Here is a 10000-nt window from a genome sequence, read left to right as displayed (position 1 = left end):
TGGACAGAATCATCAGTAAATGGATTAATTCTTTAATGAATTGGTAGCTAACTTCACATTAAGTAACTTCTCATAACTGAATATCATACGATAACCTAAAGAGAGATCTAAATTACAGCAGCATCTCCATTCCCTCCCTACAAACTCAAATCCCATCTCCACACCTGCATAGTGAGCTTCCGGCCTGAGTCCGAGCGGTAGAGCTTGACGTCATGGTTCTGTCCCTCATGGAAAGTCCTCTTGCCGTAGACCTTCTCGTGCCTCTCAAAACCGAAGTCAAATGTGACCTTCAAGTGACCTGAAATGATTTGGACGTGTGAGTTCTGCTATAGAACTATAGAAGAAAGTATGTAGATTTGGTATGAGCAAGAATAAATATCTTTGCAGTACAAGAGGTGTATTTGACTAGTTCTGATAAAATGTTATCAGAAATACATCTATTCCTGATGAACATTTAATTAAAACTGATCAACTACATATCTTGCTCTTTGAAGACATACATTCTCCTTCATACTTTCACTACATTTGTTGCCATAAATTGGGTTCAGTATAATGTGTCTTATTCTAATGACAGTGAAGCTATCAGTGATCAATGGGACATAACTGCTGAAATATCTAAATGAAATAACCAAATGAATAGTGCCACTGCAAAACCCAGAAATAAATAATTAATGATGACAAAAATAATAAATGAACAAACCATGCACTTTCTAGATAAGAAAAATATAAATCAATTAACAACAAATTTCAAGACACACAATTTTAGCCTTTGTAACCATTTCTCATACCTGAATTGGAGATGGCAAGGGTAAGGTATTCTCCAGTGATGTTGGAGTGTAACCCCATGAGGAAGCCTCGTGGGTTGGTGGTGGTGAAGCCTACACGGATCTTCTCGGCAATGGTGGACTTGTAGGTGCCCGGGATCTCATATTTTACCATTGTATCTGTTAGCATCTTGATACCAATTTCTGTAGGGAATGGAGATAATTAAAATATTGGTTAAACCTAATAAATATATGGGTAATTAATTAGGAAAATACATAAATAATATACATATACATATGTATAAATATATGTAAATGTGTATATATGAACATAAATGTATTTTACATATTTATATAAATAAATATATAAAATATAAATATGTATATATAAATATAAACATATAAGGTATACATATTAAAAATGTATATAATAATATATAAAATACAAATATGTATATATATATATATATATATATATATATATATATATATATATATATATATATATATATATATATATATATATATATATATATATATTTCTTCATTATGTATCCCTATATTACATGAAAGTCAGATACTTTATACACTTAATACTTCAATAAAAAGAAGTAATAAAGAATACATAAACAAAAAAAAAAAAGTAAAATGAGAGCTCACCATCAGCACAAATTGGTCCCTTGAAGGCTGTCCATCGGCAGTCGCAATGATAGGAGGAATAGCCCTCATGGCAGGTTCCGTTGTTAAGGCAGGGATTAGACTGGCACTTCCCAACGCAGCCTGCATGAACCCCATACATGCCCCTCTCAGCCCTTCCCCTAAGATCCTGCAGTTCCCCGTTGAGGACCAGAGCACGGATGCACCCCACAAAGCCATCTCGGTAATCCAAAGTGGCTCCTGGAATGGGGAGACAACACAATCAGGACAGCAGATGACACTGATCACATCCAGTCTAAAAACTAAAAATACAGACAAAAATGAACAAGCTACTTAATACTCCCTCAATACATGACCGCGTAAGAAGTAAAACAACTATGCAGTCGAATCATGTTTCCGACCTCAGTCAGAAAAAAGCAGTGGGAAAGGAAGGTAGAGAGGGCTTATATCACCACCACTCAGGCCACTCACCAACAACAAAGTCCGATTCCAGGTGTATCGCTCGCACAGGACCGCTAGGTTCCTTCAGCACAGCCTTTCCACCTCCATCTACAATCATGCGGGCTTCCTTGCGGTTTCGCTCAACTAACACTGAGTGCCATTTGTCGTCGTTCAGAACATATGCTGTTTCAACGCTCACACTCATAGGCCCTGCACCAGCCTGGTACTGGAACTGGAGCTGCATGCCACCTGAGGAAAGAACATTTTTGGATGATTAACTGATTTTCAGGATTTCTGTCACTTACAAATTTATACTTAAACAAAATCTTATTTTTGGTGATGAACTATTTCTGTGAAATCAACTAATGCAGTAGCTTTACCAAGACCAAGAAAATAAACAAAGTATAACAAGACAAATCTTAAAAGGATAAATTCACAACTTTTCCTAAAATTTGGGATATATTATTTCCAAGCTTTTTTGCCTTTGCACACACAAAAGCACTATAGCTCAATTAGGAAAAAACTTGCCACTAACCAAATATACCACCTTAAACATAAAATTATCAGGATTTCTATATCCTGAAAGTATGATAATAATACTTTAATTTCTATGAGAAAAAATAATAAACAAATAAAGGTAATAAGAACAAAAATAAGAAAAATAAAAAGCAACTAATTCATCAGACTCACCCACAATGGAGACCTTAATGTAATCCGTCGTGCCCCTTGCATGGATCAGGCATCCATCCCGGATTGTGGTCTTGAACTCAAAGTAAATGTCACCTGAATGACCCATGTCAAATCGTGGCAAGTTGATGGTTGCATCAGCTTTGCGGAAAGTGACCACATTGTCAAAGATGTCTGTGGAGAAAAGAGACAGGTTTATTTCCTTTTCACAAGGGAAACTATACAATAAATAAGAAGGGAAAATAAGGAAGAATGGTACAGAAAGGTAAGAAGAGAATGACATGGAAATGAAAGAGGGAGACGAAAGTTAAAAGAAAGGGAAGAAACCAAGGAAGGAAAGAGGCATTAAGCCACTTACGATGGGTGTCCCACATACGAGACACCAGGAAAAAAAAAATAAAAAATAAAATAAATAAATAAAAAAATAATAATAATACCAGGCGTCCCGCCAGTGAGACACTGTATCGGGGCTTGCGCTCACTGCTTGCGGGGCGGCCGGCACACTGGGCAGAGTCTGGGCGTTGGTGGGTTAAAGAGGAAAGTAAAGAAATGAAGGGAGGATATGATATATATGAGCAGAGAGAGGATGAGGAAGGGAAGAAAGTGGCAGGGAAAGAGAGGATAAAGGGGGAGAAAAAAAAAAAAAAAAAAAAAAAAAAGTATAAATAAAAAACAGAAGGAACTAAGATAAAATGAGACACATTAACTACTCACGAAAAGTCTCGGATACATATACATATAACAACTGGAAATATCTGGACACAAAACCCCAAAACACAGACTGGACTTACTATCTCCTTCACATATCAGAGGTCCAAGTGTGTATCGTGCCTTCTTGCCATCCAAGGGTGAGCCTGTGTCTCCTATACGCAGCTGTCTCACAGGAAGATGCTCCTTCACGGTCAGCTCTCCGCTATCAAACAGCCACGACTCGAGGCCTAATGAAGAGCATTCAAAGTTTATCAAGGGTTCCTGCTAATCATAAATAATATTGAAAATTTGGTATGGTTTACGCTTAAGCTACAGAAGACAGAAAAAAATGGAAAATTCAGGAAAATTTAAGACAATTGTGAGATATAACATATAAATAGCTAATTCAATCCCATGTTGGTGCTGCAACTATATCATATCAATGCTGTTGTTTGAGTATACGACAGTTAGATACTTAACCAACTTGCACAAATATTCTACACACATAACCTGTGTTTCACTTACTGTCACAACTCTAAATATTACTGTGACCTTACTGTATTGACACTGAGAGAAGGAAAAACTTTATACATATCTTTCATACAATAATGGAAATGATGATAACTATAACCATTACAACAATAAACACCTCACAATCTCTTAATCATCTTTGCAATAATACATCGGTGAAAATCATCAATCCATCAACCACATCAACATACAGTGCACTCATCAGCCAAAAGATCTCACACACCATGTCGATCATGCTCACAAAATGCTTGTGAAGACGCTTCTCATCTCTCTGCACAGTACCTGACTTGCTTGCACGAAGGCTTCACACTCTTCTCATACTCGTTTCTCAAGACTAAGGGGGAGGTATAAGACAAGTTACATAATCTTGTTTGCAATATGACAGAAATCTTTGAAGTTACTCATGAGTGCAGTACCCGTCTTTGACTTTTATGATTTGACAACGGAAAGTAGTAGTACTCTGCATGACATGCTTATTACCATACTAGCAAATGTTTATAAGATTTCCTTTGATTGCAAACATTATAACATCCATATTTACCATAATTTTCCCTTTTACTGTAGAGTTTAATTAACTTTGCTTACTTGTTGAAGTAAGCACACTGCTACCAGTATCACATTTACACACAAAAAACATTAAATAAAATCACATTTGGTTTAGCACACATCTGGAAGGAATCTTTTGTGAAAGCAACACACAATGAACTTTTCACATCCAGAAGTCACTATGCTTTCAACTTTTATAATATACTAACCTGCATCACAGTTGCACCACTTGCCAGTAACACAGGTGCCCATAAGACCACACTCGCACTTCCGAGACCCTGGCAGAGATCCTCCCCAGTAGTCCATGGGCTGGTTATTGCGGGAGACCCACCAGGTGTAGGGCTGGAAGGAGAAATTACATATATTAAGACTATCTGATAAAGTGTAATGGGACTTCAAAGAAAATTCTCCGAGGCCTCTTCATGTCTTGATATATTTGAATAATAAGCAGAGCAAAGCAAAAATTATGCAAGCTACTTTACCTGGAAGTCCTGATCCTCAGGTGAAGGAGAGTTAAAGAGCTTGGCCTTCAGGCACTCGAAGTGAATGCGCTGCCGGCACTTGGTGGAGCGGTTGACAAAGATCTCTATCTGTTCCATTTCGGTGTCATAAATAATGTTCTGTACATATGACCCTCTCCTCTCAAAGCCGTCCACAGTTGTTGTCATCTCATGCTTGTGGCCCAGGTATGAGTACACCTTGCCATCATCTTTAGAGGAGAAGAGATCATTACTACAAGTTCCTGTTCTTTAATACTAATAGACTAACCATCATTATGATATTTGTCCTCTTCCCTCTTTCCTCTAAACTATTTCTTGAATTTCTTTAAAAACCTTCTCTCTCCATCTGTTTTTCCTTTTTATTTAACACAGATAATTTTAAGACACTCATTCACTCATAGTTCATATTATAACAGAACACAAAATGAGGGTTCATCCTATACCACAGAAAGATAATAGAGTAAGAAATTCATATTTAATGAAAAAATTAAACACTTATTCTAAAGAATCATCATCAATAAAAATTTCAATAGCATTCCCTTAGGACCATTTCTTCTGTATATTGCAGAAAATGATGATAATAATAATGATAATGAAAATAAAAATAATAATAATGATGATGATGATGATGATGATGATGATGATGATGATGATGATGATGATGATGATGATGATGATGATGATGATGATGATGATGATAATAATAATAATAATAATAATAATAACAACAACAATAACAATAATAATAATAATAATAATAATACTGACAATTATGATAATTATCATGATAATGATAATAACAGTAACTATTATAAGAACAACAACAGAAAGCTAATAAATAGGAAACTGATTACATACTGTAAAATTCACATGTGACAGGGAAGGGAACAAGAGGCCCAGAACCATCAACGTCAATAAAAACTTCAGCACGTTTGGATCCGGGATTCTGCATTCCATAGGCAGCACAAGAAATGGGGTTCAAGGCTGGAAAGAGAGAGAGACAAGCATAATGAGAATTTGTGCTCCTGTATTACTATAATAATATTTACAAGTATAACTACATATACATTCACACATACACATTCCTTACATGCACGGATCACACATTTTCAAGCACCACATAAATTGCACACCACACATGCACTCATACTCGCAATAACATGTCTATATCTAATATATCAGGTCATTATAAAATCATGAGCTATGTTATACAAAATGAATGCAAAGGAAAAAGATGTCCATGACAAATCTTAACCCTTTGGCAGGCAAGTGACCACATATGATTACTTAAATACATATATACATGAGGTATTTAAAACGTGTGCCCAGTAAAGGGTTAACATTCTTAACGCCACAAGATATACTTACAGGTGTGGCAGACGGCACCAGAGTACCCTGTTCCTGAACATTCACAGAAAAATTCTTTGCTATTCTGCTTGCAACGACCATGGTTTTCACAAGGATTAGGATTGCAACGATCCATTATCTGACAAGCAGCCAGTACTATTCCCTTCCTGTCACTTATTTCCTGTAAAAAAAAAAAAAAAAAAAAAAAAAACATTAATATGAAGCTTATCAATCTTTTAAAAATTTAGTCTTAAACAGAAAAAAGTGAATGTACTGATTTAACAGAAAAATTCAGCAGATCTAATGCAGAAAGGCACAACTCACCTCCTCTTTGGGCTTCTGCATGAATCCCAGCACGGAAATACGTCTCATGCATCCAAGGAAGCCTTCCGACCCATAGACACCACCTTCAAAAAAAGGTACATCAAATGAAACTTGAACATATAAACAAGCTAGCTGTACCTGCTGTGCATAGATACATAAATCTTGGGATATCTTAATCCATCACTGTTGGGAACATGCACTCTCCCTAATAGTTTTGTTTTGTAAATGTTATTTATATATTAATGGCTCCACAAGTGACTAATCATCAAGGGTCAATTAGCAGACCTGATTTCCCAATTAACCGAGTTCTCTGGAAAATGTTGTTTTTTTTTATAATGCTATTAATACTGATACTATTATTATTATCAATGGAAGAAAAAAAGAAAAAAGAAAGAAAGAAAGAGAGAAAAAAAAAAACTTAAAATCAAGGAAAAAGGTAAACAGGTAAGATAGGTAGGATTAGAAACTGAATCCTTTATGACTAAGTTCTTGTGGAGCCTTCCCAACATCCCTCTTTCAACAACCTCCCCTCTTTCCTCTCTTACCTCCAACAAGGAAGTATTTGCCAGATATTACGGAGATGATCCTTGTGGTCTTCATGGGGACGTCATCAACTGTGAGCTCCATGCTGTTCTCAGCCACAGTAAACATGGCTTTGTGCCACTGGCCATCATTGTAAGTAACATCAAAGTTATCAAGGACAACCTTGCCTGGGGTTTTTGATGATGAGATCACAACTTTTACTTTGCCATCTTCCAAATAGAGCTGTAATAGTGATATTAAAAGTAGATTACATCTCCGTATATTTAGCTTCATAACATACAGATTTATAAATATCAAATTAAACCAAACATAAAACAAAAAAAGCTTTTTAAGAAAGATAACAGCATCAAAAATAAGAGTAAAGTGAACCCTAAGATGCCCTCACCTTGAAGTAGCCTGTGTTGGAAAACTTGTGGTAGATAAGTACACCTGACTCCTCATACGTCCTAAACTCTACTGACACATTGATGGAGCGTTGATCTTCAAAGGCTGGGTAGCGGAGGTGAGCCTCTCGCTTCAGGAAGGTCATGGTCAGGTCAGAGGAGTCTCCATACTGCCAAGAAACAAGTGGATAATCAAAATGTATGATGTTAATTAATGTTTCAAGTTGTTAATCACAAAATTTAAAGAAACATAATCACTCAAATGCACACGCACACACACACAATGTATAAATGGATGTAGGGATAGATACATACACAGACACAAGATATTCTACATAAATATACAACTTCTTCCATTCTAACTCCACCTTTCCACCTTCATTATCTATGAGACTACTCCATGACCAATATAACCCCCGCCCCCCCTCAGGCTCTTCCAGGGTTAAATATACTTACAGGACAGGTGCTTGAAATGTTGATCTTAGAGTACTTGGGACGCCGGTAATAATAAGAGTAATAATCATCAGCATCTCGCATCTCAGGAATAATGGCAGTGCCGTTAATGAAAAGATTTTCCATACAGCCAGTGAAGTTCACTCTTGCCACCATCCCTGGCTGCAAGTTCGGCACACCTCCAATATAAAACTGAAAAATAAAAAAAGATTTGTTAAAAGCTGATTTTGAGATCTTTCTCATATTTCATAAATTTTGTCAAACACATTCCATTTCTTACAACATTAAATGCTCTAAGCAGATGATAAGGGTGTAATACTCACCTCTCTATTAAGATCTAGCCTCTTGAAGTCACCATGAATTACGTCGTCAATCCTGACCCGATCCACCAGGAAGGTGATGTTCCTCTGCTCCCTGCGAATCTCCACGTCATGCCAGGAGTTGTCATCCAAAAGTGACCCCACAGAGAAGGTGCTCTTTACCTTTGATCCTGTTTTTTACAAAATGAGTACATTAGACATGAGACCCAAATGTCTATTCAATGAAATGCAAAATACCTTCCATTTCATTTCACTGGCAGACCAAAATTTGTATTAACAATGGCTGAACTGCTTTCCGGACTTCCACTCCACTCTATACAGTGGTTATAAGCTGGATACTTCCACCAACCACACACGAAAAAATGGCACCATCCATTGTAACTTGAAGTATTGTTTACTCAACCAAAGAAAACAACATACACTCTCATCAGCAAACAAAATTAGGAAATTAAACAAAAACTAACTTCTTACATCAATGCTGCTGACCATTTTCTTCACAAAATGACCAAACTTTCTCTAATCATAAAGTCTTTACAACTAGTTCCAAGGTTTGTGTTATCATAAAACCTTTCTGATGCTCCTTTTGCTCTGCTGAACAGTTTCCAACTTCAATCCTATGACCAAGGATGGCATGATATCATGCAATGGCTGTGGTGGATTGAATTGCGAATGGCACCATATAATGACACACCCTGCACCATCCGCTCATGCTCGTCTTTCTCCAAGAGTAGAGACATTGTTTGTTTGGTGACACTAGTAGAAACAAGCACTTAAAAGTTAAAGGAAATCCTGAAATTTTTAAATTTCTGTGCACAAGCTATATGGTGCCTAATATTGTGCTTGAAGTACTGAACCAGCTGGGTGCAAACCGGGGAAACTGCCAATGCCCGCCTCCAGCTCTGCATTACTGGCCACTAGCCGAGTTAATACTTCAGTTATTGTGTTAAACAGTAAAACTAATGATTATAAATATCAAACTGCACCATGCACATGTCCATGCATCTTCTTTTGGTCTGTAATTATCTTGCGTACAGTAAATCACGATGTTAATCTGGCCAACCTTCACTGCAACAATATGGGATTATTCAGTGCATCCAATTTACCAGTTACTGTAATAACGCAACAGCCACATCTAATACCTATATGCATTCACAATTCATACAATGAAAAATATCTGGGTCAGAATTCCACTTCTACATCTGTGCATAGCCTAAGCTTTTATCTTTAAAAAGAAAAAGGAAAGAAAAAAGAAGAAAAAAATCCATACTTAACAACTAGTGAGAGATATTACAAGTTAATAAAAATAAAAGCTTTCCTGCAACAGTGATCAGCAATCTCTTCCTTAAAATGAGCAATTTTTGGATTATCTTCCTGGAGGGAGAAATACACAGAGAAAAAAGAACACTGCATGGTTAGATGTAAACACAAAACAGAAAAAGAACTCAAACGTATGTCATGAAAATTACAAAACAAAATAAAAGAAAAAAAGGATAATAAAAAAAAAAAAAAAAATCTTTAAAAAATATGTTCCCTCAGGAAAGACCAACCAAATTCTTGTATGTCGTGAAATTCTGAATGTGCAGCGTCCAAGCTGTTCGCCAAACGGGTGCTTCTTTGGGATGTGGTGGGAGATGAAGCACCTGAGAATTAATTAAGGGTTACCATCAAATAAAAGTCTTGTATGCCACAGACAGTGCAGAAGGTAACCAAAGAAGAAAATGCAAGAGAGAGCAAAGATGAAGAAAAGACAACAGATAAAGAGACAAAGTTTTCCTTGAAATCTGCTTTGTTAATCAAGTATTTTCCCGAAGATT

The 10000-nt window shown here is 36.4% G+C and overlaps 1 protein-coding gene across 4 annotated transcripts in view; it reads right to left on the bottom strand.

Annotated features, from left to right (window-relative positions):
- Nrx-IV (neurexin-4) overlaps window positions 1-10000 on the bottom strand; it is an 83791-nt gene that overhangs the window by 28732 nt on the left and 45059 nt on the right. For 3 of the 4 annotated variants that reach the window (XM_070113258.1, XM_070113259.1, XM_070113262.1), the window contains 16 exons: window positions 9734-9826; window positions 8190-8356; window positions 7870-8058; window positions 7416-7583; window positions 7033-7252; window positions 6488-6570; window positions 6185-6344; window positions 5675-5800; window positions 4799-5025; window positions 4526-4658; window positions 3341-3487; window positions 2553-2723; window positions 1893-2111; window positions 1425-1661; window positions 789-968; window positions 165-298 (listed from right to left, as the gene is read on the bottom strand). In XM_070113258.1, the coding sequence (XP_069969359.1) occupies window positions 165-298; window positions 789-968; window positions 1425-1661; window positions 1893-2111; window positions 2553-2723; window positions 3341-3487; window positions 4526-4658; window positions 4799-5025; window positions 5675-5800; window positions 6185-6344; window positions 6488-6570; window positions 7033-7252; window positions 7416-7583; window positions 7870-8058; window positions 8190-8356; window positions 9734-9826 (2654 nt within the window). The remainder of the gene's footprint in view (window positions 1-164; window positions 299-788; window positions 969-1424; window positions 1662-1892; window positions 2112-2552; window positions 2724-3340; window positions 3488-4525; window positions 4659-4798; window positions 5026-5674; window positions 5801-6184; window positions 6345-6487; window positions 6571-7032; window positions 7253-7415; window positions 7584-7869; window positions 8059-8189; window positions 8357-9733; window positions 9827-10000) is intronic. The other variant, XM_070113260.1, reaches the window with a different exon arrangement.

This window comes from Penaeus vannamei, chromosome 34 (genome assembly GCF_042767895.1).
Source record: "Penaeus vannamei isolate JL-2024 chromosome 34, ASM4276789v1, whole genome shotgun sequence".
Classification (NCBI taxonomy): domain Eukaryota; kingdom Metazoa; phylum Arthropoda; class Malacostraca; order Decapoda; family Penaeidae; genus Penaeus; species Penaeus vannamei.
The sequence above is the reverse complement of the archived record's forward strand: the minus strand, read 5'-3'. Positions and strand labels throughout refer to the sequence as shown.